Source organism: Girardinichthys multiradiatus, chromosome 21, assembly GCF_021462225.1.
Source record: "Girardinichthys multiradiatus isolate DD_20200921_A chromosome 21, DD_fGirMul_XY1, whole genome shotgun sequence".
In the NCBI taxonomy this organism is placed as follows: Eukaryota; Metazoa; Chordata; class Actinopteri; order Cyprinodontiformes; family Goodeidae; genus Girardinichthys; species Girardinichthys multiradiatus.
In genome coordinates this window covers 8,250,946-8,275,432 of record NC_061813.1, presented here as the reverse complement: position 1 = coordinate 8,275,432, position 24,487 = coordinate 8,250,946, and the positions used below count along the sequence as shown (strand labels likewise).

Sequence of the window (24,487 nt, the reverse complement as noted above, 5' to 3'; positions counted from 1 at the left end):
TTCATTGTGGAGTAGACACTGGCAGACCGCCCCAGCACCAGCACAGACTAGTGGTGGCTCAGGATCAGATTTGAGTTTCATCTGTGGTTTTATAATTAATTACTATGAAGAAGAAACTTCAGATAATACTGGCTTAAAACGCAAGTAGAAAAAGTAAATTTTTAGTGTAGAAACTGGAATTAATAATATTAGCAGATTATTTGCATTAATTTTAAAACACGACTGTTTACATTTTTACCTATGCAAAATGTAAGAAATTGGAGGGGCCTGTCTGTTGTGAATTTTTTTTCCATACCTGAATTAGTTTATACTTTCTCTATGCATATTTTTAAAGTCACTGTTGTAAAATTTAAGTAATTTATTAAAATGATAAAAGGTTTCACTGTGTTTAAAAATGCTTTGAAATCCCTGGGTTATTAAATCCAGGCATTGTTAAATGTTATTATTTTTAAAAAGTTACAGATTTTTATATATTAGTAAAAGACAACATCTAACCTGAAAACGTCCTTGTCCTTGTCCAGTGGCCTGTCAGTGGTCCAGCTGGTCACCATGGAGTCCGTGCTCAGCCAGCTGTGGTACTGGCCGGCAAAGTTCCACAAGATCAATTCTGCAGCCCAGCCTGTATGAAGGAGCCCCATGTGAAGGCTTGAACGTCCGTAGCACAGGCTGTGTTGCTCCTGACTGTGGTGAGTTAACGCAGCAGAGAGTACTGATGTTTAACAGAAGGTCATATTTAAAGGTGTTTGAAGCACAGTCTTAGATATGGTGCCTTACAAAAGCATTTTTATCACCTTACAACCACATGGATTACAAACCTTTTTACAACCCAAAATCTGAAAAGTGTGACGTATTTATATTTAACCCCCTTCACTCTCTAACCCCTCAATGAAATCCATTGCAGCCTACTTCCTTCAGGAGTGACCTAATTACCTGCGTGTAATTTCATCTCAGTATGAGCAGCTGTTCTGTGAAGGAATAAAACTGAAGATGTTTAAAGCAGGGTTAGTTTAGAAAAAGAAATGTTGTTTAACTCATTATCTGAAACCTACTAAGACATCGCTGTCTATCTAAGCTGACAAGCCTGCCAGCAAGAGCATTCATTAGAGAGATCCATGGCACGGTTGCGTGTTGACATCTACTATAGTGAGAGTCCATCCAACAAATATATTAACCCATAAATACTGCATTCTAATCAGGTCTTTGCCATTTTAGTATTTCACACAATATTGCGATGACATGTTTGCCAGCCTTGCCCTTGGTACCTCTGATGGAGCTGGAGAGATATACAGCTCAGGTGAGAACATCTGTTGATGGGAACACTATTAGACATGCAACCAAAAATCAAAAAGAAAGCCATTATTGAGAAAAGCCATAGAAAGTTCCATTTACATTTCGCTACAAGTCCTATAGGGGTAGGGTTCCCCAGCCTTTCCTTCCCCACGAGCTGGAATTGCCTTCCTGAATTTTCTTCCATAACAAGAGGGTTGCGGGGTTGGTGGGAGCATATATTTTAAGGAAGTGGGGATCAATTCACAGCTGTGCAATCACTACAGCATCCACTTACTGCTGAAAAGTAACACAGGCTCCATCGTTGCCCTTTTCTAACAAATAGATGGAAGCACAGGAACGTTTCCCATTTCTTAACAATTGTTTAGATTAAAGCATATTCAAGTTTTAGACTGGCTCAGTCAAAGGTCAGATCTTAATCCAACTGGGAATTTGTGGCAGCACTTTAAAATTGATGTGCACCAGTTTTCCCTGTCAAATATGACTAAGCTTGAGCTTTTAAGAAATAAATGCACAAATATCATTCTCTGCATGTACAAAGCTGCTAGAGATGTATCCACAAGCGAAACAGCTAGGAGCAGTATTACCTCAGTTCCCTTTTGTGTTTTTATTTGGTTTTTTTTCATGCCTAGTATGCCCTGATGAGGAGCAATGGAGGAGGAACCCGTTAGCGGAGGTCCTGCTGTGTGAGAGAAGCTGCCAGGACATTTACTCCACCTCCCCTGTCAACTGCAGCCGGTCCGCTGAGGGTTGCGTGTGTCGGGAGGGGCTTTACCGAAATCTGGAGGGCCTGTGTGTTATCCCCGCCCTCTGTCCCTGCCATGACCAAGGCATCCTGCGAGAGGTACAAACACACACACACACACACACACACACACACCCACACACACACACACACACACACACATCTGTGCTCACAAAGTAGGTAAACCGACACCTGATGCCCAGTAAAGCTTGTACCCATTGTAACTGCATCATTGTGTGCTTGAGCCTTACCATGGAGGTGCTGTTCACCTCATTCATTCTCATTGTGGTATTTACTTATAAAGGAGAGCCTGTTAGAAGATGAGCGATAAGGCTCATGGGCCACATAACACCACAAGGCCTCTCCATCCCTTCAGCCTCATTCATTATGTAGCAAGGTCTGTGGAAAGCCTGTTCTCTGACTGCGACTGGGCAAGCCTACCAGGAATTATTTATGAAGGAAGAGTTCTGCTACCCTCCCCTTAATAATTCTTTCTTTTTTTCTCTCTTTTCTCATAGGTCTGCTTTATTTCTCATGAGCAATTCTTGTTTACCTGCTTATTCCTTCCTTCTATCCTTATCTTACCTTTAGTCTTACCATCTTTCCCTACTGTATATTCCTGCTTTCTGTCACATTGTGATAACTTGACATACCTGTTTATATGGTGCGGCTCTGTGTGAGCACATGCTTCTATTGAGGTAAAACCGGTAAACTTGTATAGCATTATAATTGGGACTGAAATGGAATGGATGTAATTGGATCTGAATTAGAATATATGACTGATCTGTGTTGAAATGAATTGGATTTATTTGAAATGTATATGGGCCTAATTCGATTTGACATGACCTTTATCACAACCTGTGTCTTGTGGTGACATTGTTTATGAACTAAATTAAATCTAACTCAACTGAAGTAAACTACTGAAGTAAACTGAGTTTGGTTGAACTGACATACTGTATGTAATTGGGATTCAATCCTTATATAAAAATAGTGTCACATGATGTTTGACTTGCTGTTGAGGCATCAATTCAGTAATTCTGATGATTGCATCTGCTGTTGTCCTCAGAAGTTTCTGATTTTCTGGGGCCTTTCCAGACAATATTAAAAATAACAGTTAGTGGTTGGACAAAGCCATTTGTTATTTTGCATTTTGTAAGTCATATTGATACCAGAAACTGCCAAGACAACTGACAGAGCGATGAAGGAGAAAAAATATTTATCAAAGGATTTGTGGGAGAAGATAGCTGAACTTCATAAAACACAAAAATTAACAATATATTCAAGAAATTGGGGATGCAAATCAGCAGAGATCAAAACATTAAGAAATGGAAAATGGGGGATTCTGTTGAAACTAAGCCACTGCTTGGTAGACCAACAAACATTCCAGATAAAACTGACAGTAACATTGTTCGTGATACAAAAACACAAATAATTTCAGCTGACTTGCATGAAAAAAGCAACAATATAGCTGTTTTAAGATGAAGAATTGGTTGCATGGTGAAATCACCAAAAGAACGACATTACTCTAGCAAACAGCACAGAGACAAGCCTTTAAACCGCTGGAACAAGGTTTTTGGAGTGATCAGACCAAAATGAACTTTATAGAAGCAAACATACACATACATTTGGAGAGGAGTCAACAAGGCAGATGATTAAAAGTACCTCATTCCCACTGTGGAACACAGAAGTGGATCGGTGATATGTTGGGGATGTGTGCGAAAGAAAGGCACAGGGAACTTGAATTTTAGCTTTAAACACTGTCAGGTCATCTGTCAAATTTTATTAGTTTCAGAAAATCTTGGAAGAGAATTTGCCCTGATCAGCCTGGAATGTGAGCATGTGATGTCTTTGGATTTTCCAAAATGGCATTGGTCAGAAACACATGGCCAGGTCCACCGGTCATTGAAGAATTAGATAAATGTTCTGAAGTGGCCATCTTAATTTTTTAACCTTAATATCATTGGGTCATTTGGGGATATCTAGAATGTGTAGTTCATGTAGGACCATAACATTTCTGCAATGCAGAAAACATGGACATAACTATTTATTTAACAAACAAAATGTAGTCCACTACAAAACTTGCAATTTCACAGAAATAATTTATATGGGTGAGTAGAGACAGTTCAGTAGCAGATTGCCCTCCAAAATATTTAAAAGCTTGAAGCTTAGAGCAAAGTATAGGACTGAATAATACCCCAGCGTTTTGACTGGACACGTAAGGATACATGTGACTACCACCTACAGTCACATCAGAAACAGCGAAGAAGTGACCTAAGCGTGCCGAATCAGATATTGCTTCAGAAAAAATGAAAAGCTTCGTCCATTTTTGGTAAAGCATTGCAAATGGGGGCCAGTGCTAAACACAAACAGACTGACAATCAAGTTCTCATCCATGGTAGATTATTAGATGGTTTCTTTGACACATACAGTATGTTTGCATTTTCATTTTTTTAAATAAAAACTTTTTTACGTGAAATGTAAGATTCTTTGCTTTGCTCATAAAGAATTTGTTTTGTTCTTTAACAAAAATTATATGTCAATATTTTTAAATACTTTGCAAAAGCTATGTTCTGTTGAACCATAGCATGTGAAACTCTTTGGCCATTGATTTGGTGAATTATGTCTCTTTCATTCCATAGTTACGCACTTTTGGGGTTTATAAATATAGTTAGAAAGGAAAAGGTGGAATAAAAACATACAAAGTAGTATTCAGAAGAAAATAAAATGGAATTAGAAAAAAAAGAAAAGAAAGAAAAGGGGTTTTATAAGGCCCTATTTGAGCAAGATAGTGAACAAATCTACAGGAACAGAATGCCTTTTGTCAAGAACAATGGACTGCTTTAACCCAGCTACCACTACGCAGTATAAAGAACTAGGTTATATAAAACTTTGCTCATTTGGGTAGTTTCTGTTGTCATTAGGATTTAAACAGAGCAAACAAAAATGTTTGATAATAAATGACTTCCCCAAACATTTACCATGACTGACCGACAAGTTTCTGTATGATGTTTCTCTTTGTCTGAAAAGAATGGGATAATATCAGAAATTCTGCTAAACTTCTGAGCACAACTGTAAATAATGTGTGTGTTTTTGCTGTGTGTGTGAGCCAGGCTGGATCGGAGTGGGAAGAGGGCTGTCTTTCATGCAGCTGTGTGAACGGGAGAAAACTGTGCCAGATGAGGTGTTCTCCACTTTCCTGTGAAGAGGTGCGATACAGAAATCATTAAAATCATCACCAGAATAATGTTCTATTCCTCAAAGATTTGTGCTGCTAATGCTGATCTTGTTTCTGCATATTGTTCAAAGTTTACTGAATATATATTAAGTTTGCAGTTATATTAAAATACATGTTTGTATTATTTACTTTTAAAGGGTTTTCCATTCACTTTCTAGATAACAGCAGAAACCCCTCGATCAGGATTTTAATTTGTTGAAACTAAAATCCCAGTCCAATATTTAATTAAAATTATTGTCTTTTATTTACATAAGCTATAAGGCTTTCAAAAAGTAGTAAAATGACAGAATGGATAAATCCTGAACTAAAGATGGAACTTCAGGGTGGGAAGATTAAACATTTCACACTGGTGGAATACATTTTATTTTCAGTCATCTCCCAGTTTGTCCTCCTGCCAGTCATGTTTTCTGTTTCTGAAAAATATCGACAAGAGTTCTGTATTTTTGTTATTTAAACAAAGCATTTAAACCCAGGCACCCATGCCTAATATCAGAGTTTTGACAGTGTTTGTGTTGGTATTCATTAATAAAACCCCCCAACCTTAGTGCTTCTGGGAATACAGAGAGTGACTGTCAGCACATTATAAGGGATGTTTGTAGTCAGTTACAGCAAACCAACTGTTCGAATGACATCAGCGACTCAAACCTGACTGTAAATCAAACGTTTGTCGGCTCAAACCTGTATAGTTCTACAATGTGTATCTAAACTAAACGACGCTGTCTAGCTGCTTCACTGAGCTCAATCATAGCTCAGTGCTGATCGTCATCATTCCTATTTCTTCTAGTAGGAAGACAGAAATCAGCTCCTTGCTGCAAATGAGAGCCACAGTTTAGGGGAACGTTATATATAAGAGCAAGATACGGACGAGGCCAACTCATATGGTTGGCATGGCACCACTCAGGGATGACTATTAGAGACCCGACCTGTCAGTCAGCTCCCTCTGAAAAGCTCCGGTTGAAAGGACCGCAGCGTAGTGAGAACTTGAACTGGTACCGGTGATGCATCTGGTTTCCCTCTGTAACACTGGGGCCAGCTATGTGCAAAGCTCCAAAATAATCGCCCTGGTCAATCTAAACTGGCTGATAAGCCATGCATCATCATGCATCATCCAACTTTACGCAGGTATTTATGGACATGAGTGATTGTCTCCAGCTTGTCCACTTTAGGAATCATGAAACGTGACTTATTTGGAATTAATCTGCTGATTCGCCACTGTTTTCTTTTTCAGTGAGAATGAAAGTGCCCCTTAGATGATTCACATGCATTTTATGCTCCTCAGCGCACAGACCGATGAGCATTTCCATCTACAGGTGACAGAGGAAGTTTCACAGTTTATATCCAACTGAAGTTTCCATTGCTTTCTCAGGTGTGTTACATTATTGAATGAGGCAATATGTAATTCAGTTTCATCGCCCTGGTTTAAACTATAAAAGCTCAAACTCATGAAAAAACATCAGGTTTGATGCTCCATGAATTAAATATAGCTGAATTGAGTCATATTTCAGTGGTTTTAGGTGAGTTTTAGTTTTCTGTAGTTTATTATTGTCGACTGAAAAAGTTTGCATGGCTTCCGTACAGTTTCACGGCAGGTTAAAAGTTTGGGAGGTTTTCCACACGATTTTCCGCAACATTAATTTTTGTACAAGTTGTGCGTAAAACATTACACCACAAGATGTTTGTGCGTAAGTACAGTTGGTACATGAGGCCCATGGACATGTTGGAAGGGAAAGGGGAATTTAAAAATCCTACCGTGTGAAGCAGTCATTAGATACTTTATACATGGTCAAATGTAAAGGTTTGATGTTTCAGCTGCTCTCTGTTGGGCTCTCTCCTACACAACAGCTGTCTGAGAAAACCATCCAGAGCAGTGACATGCACAAGTAGGAAATTGCAGTAGCCAATATAGGGTTGGGATTTGAACCCAGGACAGCTGTGTAAAGGACTAAAACCTCTGCAAATGGACAGCACGCTCCACTGCTACAGCATGCGCCACCCCCCTATTTTAAAAAATGAAAAAACTATTGTTAAGGAAAACCCAAATCAATTTCATTAACAAAATAATTGACATTGTCTATAACGTTATCATGAGTGAAGCTCTGAATTTGCCCGATGCTATAAATAATTATTTATCCTGTTTGTGGATGAACAAAAGATTTGCTCTATTTCAGATCCATTTTTATTTCTGACAATGAAAGCATTAAAATAAGTGGATGAGAGCAGCTGTTTGGACAATTCAGCAAATATAATTTACAGTTTATATGTGCAAAGACCAGTGAGAGTAAAACATATGCTAAACAATGACACAATTTATACTAATTGGTAAATGGCACCATGAGTATCGTTAAGCTTTATTTTAGATAAAATATGACAGAATATGATAAATGAACCAGAACTAGTTTGTGTTGTAAACAGTGCAAAATGTTTAGATGCACATTGTGCACACAAATACAGGCTGGGGAGGCAGCTGACATAAAATCACAGACAGTACAGAAACAGCAGGTGTTGTGAGTTAAGATTAATCAGGAACTCTGACTCAGCAGTTTAAAAAATATTGTCACCTGGGTCTTAATTTGGTACTTAGGATCAAATGCTGTGTGCCACAGATTAAGGTGGGGCTGTTCAGATGGTTTTCCAGTTTATTAGAGGAACTGCTTACCAGTCTAACCAGGATTGGGAATAGATTTTAAATAAAACTATTCTGCTCTTACGTCATCCTTTACTTTAACGGTTTTAAATTCACCCAAAGATGATGGATATTTAAAGAAAACCTGTGTGTTTCCGACTTATATGTGAAAACAAAGATATGTATCAAAATTTGTGATGACCTTTTCAATGCCTAAAATTCATACCATCAGTTTATTACAGTATGTGTATGAATTTTAAACAGCTGAGTTAATGTGTATCCTTTTGTGACAATGTTCAGATTTATTTTGCAGGCTGAAAGATGTGAACATTATAATGTTTACACAGGTACTTAGATGCTTTAAATCTTACAACCTCTTTCTGTGATCCTCGCTGTAGCAAGGTGAATCACTGAATTGTGACAATATATCTTCAATCAGCAAAAGTCTTAAGTTGCTTCACAGGATGCTTCATAATCATAATTATGAATCACAGGATGATTCATAAAGAGGAACGTATAGAAAATTACACTATCCCCATTAGAAAACACTGTTAGACCTACACTGGTAAATGCAACTAAATACTGTATGGTGAAGTCAGAATGAAGTTTTTCAGTTTGTACTGAAACACAGGCGACCCAGAGAGAAAGGCTCACAGTGAGCCTCTCTGATAGATGTTCAGCCTTGACCCCAGAGTGGAACAGTTCACTGAGCATCTTTGGTGGTCTCGGAAAGTGTGACTGGTGCTGAAATTACTCCGCTCTGAAAAATATGAGGGAAGTTCACTGTGAGTTGCTGGCTAAAGTGATCTTTTGGTCCAGTTGTCTCACTAGCCTGAAATGTTTTCCTTACTGTCTCTGCTCCTTCTTTACTTAAGATTCATTCGGTTTCAGGTCAGTTTTAATCATTTGAGAAAAGCTGAAGTCCTCAAGTTTTATTATCCAATGGCCATCATCCCTCAGGAAACTGGAACTGATTGGCTTGCACCAGTAGCAATACTCTGATTTTGTTCCTTGTAACTTGATCTTTGACTACAAGTCTTTGCCACATTTCAAATTATGCAGATGGTTTTAATATTGTTTTTTACTAAAATCTGCTTTGCCGCTGCTAATGTTTTATTGCATGGACTGAAAACAATCAAGTTAAAAACATATACAATCCTATCAATTCTAAATATTTGTATCAGGGACAACAAAATATACCCCAGTTTCTTCTTTTTTCTTTTTTGTTTTTCTACTTTCAGTAAATTCCACTCCTATAGTGGGACTGTTAAAGTTTTTATTTGATGCTAGGTCGGTCTTGCTGTTTTTTTATCAGATGCAGAATGAAACTGAGTCAGGTCAGAATCAAACATCGAATCCAATTTCCCACAGCAATGTCCCAACCAATTCCAACCGTTCTACTTCACTGAGGAGGAAGGATTTTCTTATATCTTTCAGGTCCCATGTTGGAGGTGTTTTTTTCTGTATATTTCAAACACAAGCTTTAACAAAATGTAAAAAAAACATGCTGTTACAGATTAATTTTGCAGAGATTCACATACCTTGCGGATGAATCTAGAAAAACTTTTGAGGCTCATGAAAAAAAATCTCCCCTTGGAGACAAAGTAAAAAAAAAATCCACAGCCGGAGAAATCTGCTGTCTCATTCTTGGCACTGTTACCTGAATAGGTATTTTTAGCTCATGGATGCTGTACTTACGCAGTGATGAAAGTAAATGGGCCAAAGGAATGCAATAATTCCTTCACACACTCAAATACCCTCCCCTTCCTATATGCTCTGAGTTATGCCTCCAGAAAGTTACACCTCAGTCCTTTTCCCAGTCGGTATGAAGAGGTCATTTAATGCCTGGTGGTTTCTGTCGCGACACTGCTTTCTGTCAGCATGCAGTGATTTGAGTCCGCTTTGAGCTGCTTGTTGAGGGTACTTTACTAAATGTGTTATTAAAGCTGCTGATAAAACCTGTCAGAAGGTTTTCTTTTCAAACACAGACTCTTTTTGTCATCTGTCAAATGAAGATATGGATTATTATACAACAACAAATTTAATGAGTTTTTGAAAAAACAATTAGGAACCAATTTGAATGCATCTTGTTTGTTCTCTTGATCACAGAAGGTCAAAGGTTTAAATATGGGCACAAATGTATACATATATCCACAATAATATTTGGATATTTTAATATTTCAGTGTCACTTAGCAAGAGACGGAGAAACTACAGACTTTTGGTAGAAATCGGCTTCTGACATATTTCAGACATTTGAGCACTCTCTTATTAAAAATGAAAGAACTAATATGCATTTTTTGGTCTCCTTGACTTTTAGGCATCTTCCATACATTTTGAGGACTGTCGAGGTCCGGGTCATTCTAGAGTTGGCCTGCAGTATTCACTCTAAACCAATCCTGTTGCATGTTTGGGATCATTGTCCTGTTAAGTCATTCAACTGTTTCCAAGTTTCTAGCTGCTACCTGGCAATTTGTGGTAAAGCTGAAGAGTTTTTAGATACTTATTTTCTTAATATTCCTTCCACTTTGTGTGTGGCGCCATTACCACTGGCACCGAAAGAGCTCTACAAGTTGCTGCCTCCACCATGCTTTACAGTTGGTTCAGAGTTCTTAGTTTTAAAAGCCTCACCTTGACTCCAAACATTTTTCATGTCATAGCATAATAGTTTAATCCTTTCCTTTGACATCATCTTTGTAGCTTTCTTTTTCTTGTCTGACCATAAAACATTTCTGCTGAAGGCATGTGGCTTGTCTATGGGAGCAGCTGCAGTTTGGACCCTCCTCTTGGTGAAAGGGCAACTGGTGAAAGGGCAACTGGTGTTGCTGATTTGCTTGAACCTTAGTGGTTACATCATTGTGAGCATATTAATTACACAGAATTGGCTTTTAATTTAAACTTCTTCACCAAATTCTTATTCTAACAATTTATTGATATTGTTTGTTGTATAAATATTCCTCCAGTTCAAATCTATTACTAAAATGCCAAACTGAATCACTTTGAGTTCAAATAAATTCCTCACAGGCATTGTTAATATTTAACTTTAACTTCTACTGTTGTTTTAATTACAGTTATAAAAAGAAATTATATCATCTTTTCACTACAACATCCCACACAGAAAATCCCAAGAAGCTGAAGTGGTTCTGGGGCAGAGAAGAGTATAAAACTGTCAGGATCCATGTGTGTGTAGAGTATATATTGCTGGAAAAGTGCAGCCACAAGGCCAGAGTGTTCAGCGGCTCCTCTTAGCCACGGGTGTCACACGGTACCATACATTTGTGTGCATGGAGACTGTTATGCATCTCCAGTTCTTTGCAGCGTCATTCCCTCACACTTTCTCCTATGTATACATACATCCCCATCTCTAGTGCACTATTTTTAGTCTCCTCATTTGTGTCTTTTTTGTCCCTTTCCGGTTTCTTTGACATACTTGTCCTTCTATTGGCCCCAGTTTTGAAGAAGCAAACAAAATTATCGTGTGTACTTATAATTTTAGGCTACTTCTTATCATTTTTCCTCTCGTCCACTTTCCTAAACCAATGAAAAGGGTGGTAAAGGTAGGATTACTAAGTAAGTTTGATGATGTTATCTAGGCTTATTTTGTTTCAGTGAGACACAAATTTAAGCTTCCATATCTGCATTCCTTATTGATCTCAATGAAGAAAATGCAACAGCCTTAGTGAAGCAGTAGAATGTGGGAATGACAAAATAGCTCTGGGATAAAACTAAATTAGGTGAAAAATGGCATCATGTGTAATGATGAGAATAAAACTAGCACTAGCTCCATGTTGGTCAAATTATATCATTTATAATCTTTTTGATGACCTATAAAGCAGTGATTGGTTACATTTCAGGGTTGCTGGTCATGTATGCACCATGCAGACTCCTCAAAGCTTTAGAAACCTGCGTACTCAGAGTTCCCAGAACCAGAACCTAGCAAGAGGAGGCAGCATTTCCTTTCCATGCTCCTCAGTTCTGGAACCAACTAACTGACAACCTGACATGTGCAGAAACGTTTGGTTCCCTTAGATAAGGACTAAAACATTACTGCTGACTTTCCCATAAAGGGCAAAGATTGCTTTATCGGTTTATTTTTGTCATGTCTTTGCTTTGTATTTGTTTTGAATTTTCACTTTAAAATGTCCTTTTCTATGTTAATTTTTACTTTTGTGTTTTATGCATGCTGTGTTATTAATCGTATTCTCCTATTTCTGTTCCATTATTTTGATGTAAACCATTGTTGTGATCATGAATAAGAATATATTATTTAATATTAATACTTTAATATTTTATTAATTAATATTTCAGTCTGTTAAGGGTTGTCCTATGAATACCAGCCCAGTAAGGTGATGGTATTAGGACAAAATTGAAAGGGATGAGCCAAGCTCTGGCATTATTGAACAGCATAAACTCTGCACACACATGGAATGAATTCACACAATTTCTTAAAATACAAGAATTTATTAATAAAAATAAGTTAACTCAAAGTCAAACATATTTCAATCAACAAACTCTTTACTATGCTAAAACAATCCAACTAAACTACCAAGAAGAATTAAAGAATAATGAAGACTAATGGGCTATGTACAAAATAAACAAGTTGATCAAAGATGATTGAAACCCATGAATGAAAGAGTGATGCAACATTACCATGCAATGTTTATGTTTGAGAACCGAGGATTATCTTGAAGAATCTGGAAATTAAGTTAAATTAGTCTTGGAACTAACTTAGGCAATAATTGGTATACTTTCAAACAACCATTCACAATGCAAGATCAGATAAAACATTATTTTAATGAAATAATGTTTTAAAGAATGATTTGCTGAATAAAACCAACCTTCTGGATGAACAATTCTCAACGGTGTTTAATTAGCTGCCTTTATGTATTAAAATAATATTTATACAAACATTATTGAGGAAATATTAAAATAATATTTAAGGAAATGTTATTTTGAATAAGAACCAAACCTTTTGGATAAATGGATCTTAATGGTGTTTAATTAGTTATTAAGTTTAGTAAAATAATATTTAGGGAAATATTATTTTGAATGAGGTCTAAACCTTTTGGAGAAATGGGTCTTAATGGTGTTTAATTAGCTGCCTTTATTAAAATAATATTTAAAGAAATATTATTAAGGAAATAGTAAAATTTAAGGAAATATTATTTTCCAAACCTTTTGGAGAAATGGGTCTTAATGGTGATTAATTAGTTATCACATTTAGTAAAAATAATATTTAGGGAAATATTATTTCCTAGATTGGAAACTAACAACCATTCTGGGTAAATGATCTGTAGCTGGCTCATAAGACGAGCACGTGTTCTTAGCCATTAGCGGTTGGAGCTAACACAAGAAGCTTATACTTGTTACCAGAACAAACATGTACCTTTAAAATACCACTGCCCATTATGGCTGATCTGTGTTTAAAAACCACACCAATAAATAATGTTTATCTTAACTTTTTAAAACACAACACAAACAAAAACCAAACGTCATGAAACGAACATTGTTTAGATTATTTCATTCTAAACTAATCTTCTCTGCCCAAACACCACCTCTTATGTGAACCGTGCTGAGGGGACGTTGTCCTGGCCGTTGAGGAAAACATCCTTGTTTTAGAGACAGGGTCTCGAACTCTCTGGAACACAGTTTGCTCCTGTAGACCTCAGAAAGAAAAGTCGAGCCACGCTTCTACCTTAATTACATCGTTCATGAATGAATACTGGACACACAAACAGCAATTCCTTCCTACTTAGTGCATATGATCACATGATTGTACGACACTCTTGGATCCAGTTTGAAGAGTTATGTCTGCTTGCCACCAAGGAGACATTAGCGCACTGTGCCTCTCCTGTCCGGTTCCCATGGGGATCCGCATTGAAAGAGATCTGTTTGCTGGAATGCGCGGTTTTTATTCAAAGTGATATCACGGGAAGTCCGCTGTTACTCCTGTTCCTGGCTGAGCTGGAAGTAGGTTAATGCGATTTATTTAGAAAGTTCCAGAAAAAGTTCTTACTGGCTTTTAATGTTGTAACCCATGGCTGGGTCCCAACACCATGTTGATTTATCTTGTGTATCAAACTAGCCATGCCTTGTCTAATACTAATTGTGTTTGCCTGAAGAAAACATGCTTATTCTGGTCCTTTTTCTGGGAAAGGTCAACTGTCTGCTTTTTGTAGTATAACCTAAAACCAGTGGAGCATTTGTTTGTCCATTAAGCTATTCAAACATGCTTTATTCTGTTACCAGTGACTGCCTAACAGAGAAACAGATAACCATGCAGCCTCATTTTGCAACCAGTTAAAAAAGAACAGCTAATCTAATCCAACCAAACTAATGTAATGTAATCTAATTATCTCTTTGGAAAGTTTGAGAACACCAGAGCACACAGACACAAATCTATGCAAACACACGGGGATGTTCTGTGATCTTCAACAACCAACAACTTCACCTTCCTACCTCTACAATCATCACCGTTATAACTGGGTATGGAGAGGGGCTCTGTTTAATTTAAGTATGTGGTCTATCAAATCTATACACTGTGGAACAAACATCTTAATCTTATGTTGCATAAATAGTCTGACAGACTTTTGAATTATTCCAAGAGCAAAGTCTGTAATAGTGTTCAAAGAAACGAACTAAGACATTTAAAAAAAATGGGACTAAAATTAATGCTCAGATGGCCATTTTTTTTTTAACAAAAAAATGACCTAAAAGGAAAACAATATTGGCAGATTGGAGGAAGAGAGGCTGAACACCCTAAGAGTTCACCAAAATAATAAAAAATATAAATAACAGCTTACAAAGCAATTGACATCATTGATAGGACTAATGTGGTACTGTCACGAAGTTGTACAGAGCAAAGGTTGGGAGGTTTCTTGAAGATTTCATTAAAAGCCTGTACTAAAAACTGGATTCCCTTTGCTTCTTTGATTTATAAAACAAAACACACAAAGAAAATGATTCCATGATCAATGTCATACAGCATTGGCTTAATATTTGTTCATCTATTTATTTGTATTTAGCTCTACAATATTCTGACTTTTAATTTTCCGATATAGAATAATCCTCCTCTTGATTCTTCATCTTCCCAAAGCTTTGTGGCCGACTGAATGGACCCTGATTTGCTGAATATAAATATTTGTGTTTAAAGTTACACTATAAAACATGTACTGTAGATACTATTAAAAAGTATGCTGAAATGAGAAATAATCATCTCTTTCTCAGGGTGAAGTTAAAGTGGAGGAACCAGGCAGCTGCTGTCCAGTCTGCAGAAAACTGTTCCCCGGTTAGTGCATCATGCAAGAATCTAGCACTATGTTTGAATACCAGTATTACCATCCACAAACCAAACTTTGTGGATGGTAATACAAAACAAAGAAGATGATACTAATGTGAAACTAACTGTTCTGACAAGCACATATTGAAAAAGCCCTAATAATGATGGCTTCCAAAGCACTTCAGTGGATGTGAATGCTCGATTATTCATTTTATAAAAGGGTAAAAACTGAATGCTGCAGTCCCTAATTAGTGAGAGATTACATTACTTAGCCTGCACTGGGGCTTTAATCTGTGTCCCTTTAGAGGAAATGTCACATGCTGTGAGGGGCATGGCAATGTCACTGTGCTTTCTGCAGGGACCTTTCCAGCTCTGCCTTCTCCTCATATCATTCTTCTTTTTCTTTTTTGTGCAAAAATAGGTTCTGTGCTTATACTGCTTTTGCTCCTTTCTGTTCTGTCATATCCCGCTGTGTCCCCCTTTACTCTGTCCTCGTCCTCATCTCTCTGTTTCCATCAGGTGAGCCTGAGGCAGAGTGTAAGCGCTACGTTGAGGTCCGGAACATCACCAAGGGAGGCTGTCGGCTTGACAACGTGGAGGTCAGCTTCTGCAGGGGACGTTGTCTGTCCTGGACTGATGTCATTATGGAGGTATGGAGAGATGAGATAAACACTCACAACAAAAATGTTGAAAGTCTGACCATCTTACTTTCATACCCATGATAATTGAATTTAGTATGAAAAAAAAACTGGCTGAAGTGTTAAAATGAATATTTGTTATTAAACTAGAATAAACCAGCCAGTCAATCAGTCAGTTGGTCTGACTCTTGTAGGTGGTTTGCTCAGGCGCAAACTGCATGAGCCTCAAGGGCAAAGAGCCTTTCACCTGACACTCATAGATGAGCATTCCTGGCCTGGCTCCAGCATAAAGCTTCTGTATTCCTGCTCCATGTTGTACATGGACCAAACCTGCCATAATCTGCTGATGTTCCAGCCTCATTGTGAAGCCAATGTATTTTTATAAAATCAAATTAAATTTAACAGAGAAAAAATATCTGTAATACTCTTTAAGTTCAAACTGAATTGTCTGTTCAACTTAAACTTAGTTATGACATCCCAAAAAGGCTCATAATGGATAGATGAGCCATGGTAAACTCATGCAGTTATCATGTTTTTCTTTTCTTTTTTGTTTTTTATGTCTTTTCTTTCCTTCAAAACTGCAAATTCATCACCTCATTATCATGCTGACATGACACTTCCTTGGCATCCATACATGATCACTGTAAAAAAAAAAATAATGTGAGATAGGTAAAAATAAATATCAGCTCTGCTAAATGTATCATGTTCTCCCGTTACTGTGGCAACTAGGAATATTAAATGGTGACTGGGCAGCACAGAATTTCTTTTTATTTTCATTCACCAAGCAGGGCTAAACTGTTATCTAGATTGAGAATTTATTAACTGAACCTTTAAACGGACATCATAAATAAACGTACATTTTATTATAATTTGTGATAGATTTATGAAAAGCTTGAGTAGTATAGCTTTATGTCCATTTGAGACAAGTTTGTTTGAAAGCTAATTATGCCCTTGCTTACCTTGAAGTAATTTCCTCTTAAGTAGCATACCACATTATGAGCCCTGACAATTGGTTTAAACCCAACAGTCTGTGCTGGTTCACACTTAAAGACACTTAAAGACAGATATAGCTGTCTTCAGTTAGAGTCAGTATGCACAGATTCTAATTGAACACTTCATCATCTAGTTACCATAAAAAAGACAGACAGACTTGATGTTTTTTTCTTTAGCCCCTAATCTTTAGCCATTATAATATCCATTGTATTTAGAGTGGGGGAGAAGTCCCATCTCTGCCAGATGAATTCCAAAACTATGCAGATATATATAAAATTGTAACTACGACTTAAAAAAGACATGCCCTTTCGCCCCTTCCTTGTTTCATATCTTTGCTGTTTTGGTCATATCCAACTTTTTTCATTTTTCAAAAAAAGCCAAATGCTTAAATTTATTACAACATGAACAACTGACCCCCTGAAGACACTGAACTAGTATGAAGATACTTGTTTCATCCATACATGGGCTTCCAGCCGGTAAAGTGTAATTTGAACAATTCAAGCACAACATTGGCCAGGTTTCTTGGGCCCACTGACCCAAGCTAAAGGTGTTAAGATCAGCCCCAGCATAGTCACAAGCCAAGGTCTTACTGACCTATACTTGAGATGCTGAGTTCCACCGTACTTTGGTCATTTACCCAGGATGGAGGTTCTTCAATTAGCCTTAGCAAAGCCACCCAGCTTTGCTAAGGCTAACTGGACCAAGCCTGGAAATGCAGGGTTCATTCCTCCATGGACACCCACAACCACCACCATTTTTTTCCCTCTCCACTCCACACTTGCCCTCAAGAGGCCCATGACAGGCCCACTGAACATCCTGTGATCACCACATTTATATACCAATGACAGTATTGGTTGTCTCCCTTGTGTTTCAATATTGTAGGAAGATATTTAGCTGAGGTAAAAGGTTCTTAAACGTCACCTCCCTAAGCATCTGATTGGGTAACATACCCAACCTGATCACAACCAAAGCCAGTCTGTCATGGAACCATGGATATACACTGCATGCTTGATGATAGTCTTTGTCTAAGCAGACCAAGCACAATACTGAGCTGCAAAAACAGTGATTCCTCTAGAAATGTAATTGTTGTTCAAGTCTGCAATCATCAAATTCCACTTTTATTCCGCTTCTATTTGTATTGACCTGGGGTTGATGAACTGATGAACCCTTGTTGGTCTTTAGGATCCAACCTTGGCAGGACTGTGGGAGAAGGTATTGGCACAAAATATTCTTAATTCAGTCAGACAGCTTTGATTTTATTTAGCTCATCTTCCATTCTTACCTCTGAGATCACCAAGTCTTACCTGTCTGCTCTTGACCAAAGTTTGGAGTAGGTCCGATAAAAGGCCCATCCTTTATTGTTGATTCACAGCCACAATCTCCTTTTGCTTAACCTGGCTGATAGCCTGGGAAATACTGAAATACCCCATCCTGACAGACACTTTTTTTCACATCATTCATCCCAGTATATATTCACTATCCAACACGGGGCAGCATCAGAAGCTACAAACACACTTTTAGGCACATGACAGGACTTGATGTTTCACAAAATATTTTTTAATTCATTTTTTATTTCAATGTTTAGACCAAAGTAAAATACACTTTTATTTATGTGAACATTCATGGCAAGAAAAGAAAGGAGTAAAAGCAGTTTTTAGTTTTCTGAACTATAATGTTCAAACTGTTATTTGTTTCACTTAGCGGTATAATATACAGGTCCTTCTCAAAATATTAGCATATTGTGATAAAGTTCATTATTTTCCATAATGTCATGATGAAAATTTTACATTCATATATTTTAGATTCATTGCACACTAACTGAAATATTTCAGGTCTTTTATTGTTTTAATATGGATGATTTTGGCATACAGCTCATGAAAACCCAAAATTCCTATCTCACAAAATTAGCATATTTCATCCGACCAATAAAAGAAAAGTGTTTTTAATACAAAAAACGTCAACCTTCAAATAATCATGTACAGTTATGCATTCAATACTTGGTCGGGAATCCTTTTGCAGAAATGACTGCTTCAATGCGGCGTGGCATGGAGGCAATCAGCCTGTGGCACTGCTGAGGTCTTATGGAGGCCCAGGATGCTTCGATAGCGGCCTTTAGCTCATCCAGAGTGTTGGGTCTTGAGTCTCTCAACGTTCTCTTCACAATATCCCACAGATTCTCTATGGGGTTCAGGTCAGGAGAGTTGGCAGGCCAATTGAGCACAGTGATACCATGGTCAGTAAACCATTTACCAGTGGTTTTGGCACTGTGAGCAGGTGCCAGGTCATGTTGAAAAATGAAATCTTCATCTCCATAAAGCTTTTCAGCAGACGGAAGCATGAAGTGCTCCAAAATCTCCTGATAGCTAGCTGCATTGACCCTGCCCTTGATAAAACACAGTGGACCAACACCAGCAGCTGACACGGCACCCCAGACCATCACTGACTGTGGGTACTTGACACTGGACTTCTGGCATTTTGGCATTTCCTTCTCCCCAGTCTTCCTCCAGACTCTGGCACCTTGATTTCCGAATGACATGCAGAATTTGCTTTCATCCGAAAAAAGTACTTTGGACCACTGAGCAACAGTCCAGTGCTGCTTCTCTGTAGCCCAGGTCTGGAGAATGCGGCACCTGTAGCCCATTTCCTGCACACGCCTGTGCACGGTGGCTCTGGATGTTACTACTCCAGACTCAGTCCACTGCTTCCGCAGGTCCCCCAAGGTCTGGAATCGGCCCTTCTCCACAATCTTCCTCAGGGTCTGGTCACCTCTTATCGTTGTGCAGCGTTTTCTGCCACACTTTTTCCTTCCCACCGACTTCCCACTGAGGTGCCTTGATACAGCACTCTGGGAACAGCCTATTCGTTCAGAAATTTCTTTCTGTGTCTTACCCTCTTACTTGAGGGTGTCAATAGTGGCCTTCTGGACAGCAGTCAGGTCGGCAGTCTTACCCATGATTGGGGTTTTGAGTGATGAACCAGGCTGGGAGTTTTAAAGGCCTCAGGAATCTTTTGCAGGTGTTTAGAGTTAACTCGTTGATTCAGATGATTAGGTTCATAGCTCGTTTGGAGACCCTTTTAATAATATGCTAATTTTGTGGGATAGGAATTTTGGGTTTTCATGAGCTGTATGCCACAATCATCCGTATTAAGACAATAAAAGACCTGAAATATTTCAGTTAGTGTGCAATGAATCTAAAATATATGAATGTTAAAGTTTCATCATTACATTATGGAAAATAATGAACTTTATCACAATATGCTAATATTTTGAGAAGGACCTGTACTACCTTCTTCCTCTCTTTTGCCTTTACTAATCCTCGCTTTTCTCTATCCTCTCTACATCCAGGAGCCCCACCTTCGCTCAGAGTGTGAGTGCTGCAGTTACAAACTGGACCTGGTAAAACCAGTCCGTTTCCTCAGCCTGCAGTGTGACAGCGGAGAAAGTGAGCAGGTCTTCCTACCAGTCATTACCAGCTGCGAATGCACCAGCTGTCACGGTGAGGAACACTTGGCCAGAGGGATTTGCATGTCTATCTCTAATGTTAGTATAAAAATGAAGCATATGCTAAAAGATGTTCACAAAAGACGAATGATTACACAGTGCTCACTCGCTTTTAGCCAATGACATGCATTTGAAACAAAAAGATTTTCATTTATAAACCTTTATTATTAATACAAATAAGAGAACCAAATTTAGCATGCGTTTTTCTAAACTGTTTTTAACCAATACAAACTGCAAAACAGAAAACTCTCAGCATGAAAAATAACAGAAAAACTGAACTTTTAAAACGTGATCTTTTCCTAGGTAGATTCACCTGAAGTTATGTGAGAGTCCACCAAACAAAGAAGCTAAGCACCGCCAGACTCATCAACTCATTGAATACAAACATGATTAAATGGTTTTTGGCTAAGCAATAAAATTATCATCAAAAAGTTGTTTTATTTTATTAATTCAAATAAAACAGTTGAAATAATTTATTATTTGGAACTTAATACACAGGATGATTTATTTCAAGCGTTTATTTCTTTTAATTCTAATGTTTATGACTTAAAGCCACTAAAAAATGCAATGTTCTAATTTTCAGACAAAGACCAATAAAATTAAATCTTTCATTAGTTGCATGTAGACAATGATGATTTTGGGTGGGTGGTTGGGGTGTGCATGGCAGACCACATTTGAGCAGGTGTAGGTAGGCTTGGGATCTTTCCACATACCGATTCGCTGTTTGCCAACTGCGGTTGGAGGCTGGGAGAAGGAGCAAGCCTTCTGGTCGGGGTCTGGGCTTGGATTGGGAGCCAGGTCTTGCAGGTCGATTGGTGCCGGGGCTGGCGTTTTGGCTCCAACGGGAGGGTCTCGACTGGGCAGTGTGCTGCGGTGATTGTGATGTGGCTTCGCTTTGGTGGCGGAGCTGGTAGGCCTGCTCGGTGAAGTCAGGGTATGTCGTGTGGAAGTGTGTACAGCCGGCGTGCTGGGGTGCCTACAGTGTGGAGGTATGGGGTTGGCAGGGTGCCCGTATCTCCTGGATCAGCTTAGGCCCTCACCAAATGTGGGGCCTATTCCTTCCTCGCCACACTCCCTGCCGGTGGCTGTTGTCCGCTAGTGTATTGTTAGTTCTCGGTGTACGGGGCTGGGTGCTTTGACGTTTGCCTGCTTACTTCCTGTCACTGCTTGCCAGGGTCTGGGCTCCCTGGCTCTGTCAGGCCTCTGCTCCAAAACATAATTCATATCATACCTTTAAACCTTACCCCTAACCCTAGAAAGGGGGTCTGCAACATTAGGACCATTATGGGGTTTTGGTCCAAATCTCCACTGATAGCAAAGTGTACCGTAATCATAGTCCTTGTTTGTGTCACAAACTTAGCAATAAATCTGATTCTGATAAAACCCATTGGTCTTCGGAGGATTTGTAAATATAGCACAAATCATCATAAATAAGTAATGAGTAAACACACAACCACACACCTTTTCAAACACGAGAATACAATGATTCATATGGATCCCTGCTGTGAACTTGCCGTTTGGTGCATATTTAATTTTTAAATTGCATTTTAGATTAATTCTGCATCTACAGTGCATTTATTCTAAGAAATGATACTATTCACAGACATTTCAAATCTAGGACTTGTAATCTGTTGGAAGGAAATGTATTTTTATTGTAAAATAGCAAAGCCAGCCTGCAGCACCTAAATGTTTGTTCTCTTCACAGGAGGCGACTTGTCCAGGCGTTAATGTGTGTGTGTTGAAGAGTGTTTGTGAGTGTGTGTCAGGTAGAGTGGAATTAGTCTGAAACCCACGCTGAGCGAGACCAGGATTCTAAGTGCCAACTCTGTGATAGATGGATGTTTCTGGGTTGAACAGATGGATGGACAGTCGAGTGGAAGAAGTTCTTCTTGAAGGACATATTGCTCCACATTTTTCAATCGTAGTTTCAAGTTCTTTTCCTGCAGCTTCTTCAGCCTGTTTTCTTGTTTCCAAATATTGAACTTATCAATAAAAATGCTTTTAAATAGAGGAAACTATTGTGTCTGTCATGTTTTTTTTATTATTAACTGTGTTTCCTCTACAACTAATCACTTGCATGAGTGAATCTTCTATATTTAATTGCTCAGTATTTTCTCATTTACTTTTTGCCTTTAAGTATGTAATGGAGCTTTCATGGCTTGCACAGGTGAAGGCTCCAAATGCAGGCAGGAGGAAGGCAGGATCAAGATATCATGAATTCAAAGTTTAAAGTAAAAAATTCCAAAAACAAAATGAAAGCAATGTAGAACAAGGGGAAAACCCACATGATACTGGGAACAGGCATAGCATAAAGGTAAGAAAGCAGGAACTAACAGGAGGAGCTGACACAGGAGTGACTGAGGGGGAGGAATATATAGCTGAAACCAGATATTTACATACACTTCATAAAATAACTTGTTCTTACTGTCTGACATTAATTTAGACATTTTTTCTGTTTTAAATTAATTGGAATTACTGAAATTATTTCTGTTGGGTTGCAGAGCAGCTGGGGTGGAATGTTGAGCAGGAAATTCAATAAATAAGAATATGGGTTCAGATGAGGCTCGTTTGTCAGATTAAAAGCACGCTTAGAAAATAACAACCATTAAGCAGGTTTTAAACATATTCCTCATTAGGCCCATGTTTCTGTATTAAAAAAGGAATTTTTTCATTAGGCTGATGTAATATTCTAATCTTAAAAGTCATGTTTTTATTTGCTGCAAGCAGGAAATCATAATTAACAGAAATAAAGGCATGAAAACATCAGTGTGGAATTAATCTAAATGTGTTTCACTACATGAATTGAGTTACTGAAATAAATTAACTTTCCAATAATATTTTAATATATGTCTGCATATTCATCTCATCACTGCTTCAGAAAATTAAGGATCCAAACTGACAGTCTTCCAACACCATCATTAGACCAGTGGGTGAATTAGAAAGCCTAGAAAGCATAGGAATGACTTCCTGTATCTTTCTTTTGAGCATCTGGAATGAAGGAGTCTTTCACAGAACTTTCTCCTGAGATTCTCTAGAAAACCAGTGAAATAATTTTTAGCACAAAAGAAACATTATACTATTATTACTAATAGGTGATATGTATATGTATTGTAAGGAATGTAGTTTTATTACACATGTTTACATATTGTATAGTGTTTAAATCACCCAGGTGTATATAATCTGGCAAACATGGCTCTAAGTTACTTTGTTCCTACATGTCATCCCTGCTCATGGGTCAACATATGCTCTGTGCTCACCGTTGGGTTTCTGTTTATATCCTTCTGTAGTAAATTATAGAAATTACTATTCATAAATGTTCGTACATAAGGTTACACCTTTTTTTGTAACCCAGAATTCTGTGGTTAAAAAATCTCTAAATAATGTCATATCAAAGGAAAAAGGTTGTTATAAGCCAAAACCTACAAGCTTGTAGAATGACTAAATACTTGTGATTACTAAAGCACACCTGTTTTATTTCTATAACTAATTTGAACGCCTCTGATGGCGCCCTTCAGGTCCCCATGTTTAGACCCATGTAAGAAGTGTTTTTAGAAATACTAGGGGACAGAAACAAATACAATAAAAAATGTAAAAAAAATCCATTATTTCTCTTTCTGTGTCATAGTTGTTTATAGAGTCCTTAAAAGGCTACCACAAAATACAGCTGTAGTCTGTCTGCTTTTTAACAAGTATGACTTCCCCTTTCTCATTCATTCAGTTTTGACATAATCTTTTATGATCTTTGCTTAAGAAAGTTGGCAGCATCATAAAGGATTCAGCAGGACGGTGAGATTTATGAGTTCATCTGTCATCGTCAGAAAATGTACTGATGTAGTGATTATTTAGAAACTAGATTGTAATAAGAGCCCATCAAGAAACTATAGGGATCTTTATCTGTGCGTGTAGACAGTGTGTGCAATAACAAGTGTGACAACCTTGGATCTGTCCATTCTTTGATAATAAACCATCTTTTTCCTTTCCTCCTTGTTCTCCTGATTTCCCCCTTCTCACCTCCTCCATCCTCCCCTCTTTGCTTCTCTCTTTTCCTGACTAAATAAGGGAGTTAAAAGGAGGGAAAGCTGTCTAGCATGCTTCCACTGGTTTTCAGCTGCTCCGCTGCTGGGTGTAACAACAGCACCAACTGATGGGTTTTTAACCAAAATGTCACACTTTGACAGATGGTCCTT

At 38.0% G+C, this 24,487-nt stretch overlaps 1 protein-coding gene across 1 annotated transcript in view; it reads left to right on the top strand.

Moving 5' to 3' along the window:
* Positions 1 to 22,315, top strand: part of sspo (SCO-spondin) — a 131,218-nt gene extending 108,903 nt beyond the window's left edge. The window contains exons 109-115 of the mRNA XM_047350561.1: positions 522 to 686; positions 1,920 to 2,131; positions 5,143 to 5,238; positions 15,116 to 15,176; positions 15,687 to 15,817; positions 20,145 to 20,295; positions 22,006 to 22,315. Coding sequence (XP_047206517.1) covers positions 522 to 686; positions 1,920 to 2,131; positions 5,143 to 5,238; positions 15,116 to 15,176; positions 15,687 to 15,817; positions 20,145 to 20,295; positions 22,006 to 22,028 — 839 coding nt within the window. The 3' untranslated portion in view covers positions 22,029 to 22,315. The remainder of the gene's footprint in view (positions 1 to 521; positions 687 to 1,919; positions 2,132 to 5,142; positions 5,239 to 15,115; positions 15,177 to 15,686; positions 15,818 to 20,144; positions 20,296 to 22,005) is intronic.
* The last annotated feature ends 2,172 nt before the right edge of the window (positions 22,316 to 24,487 follow it).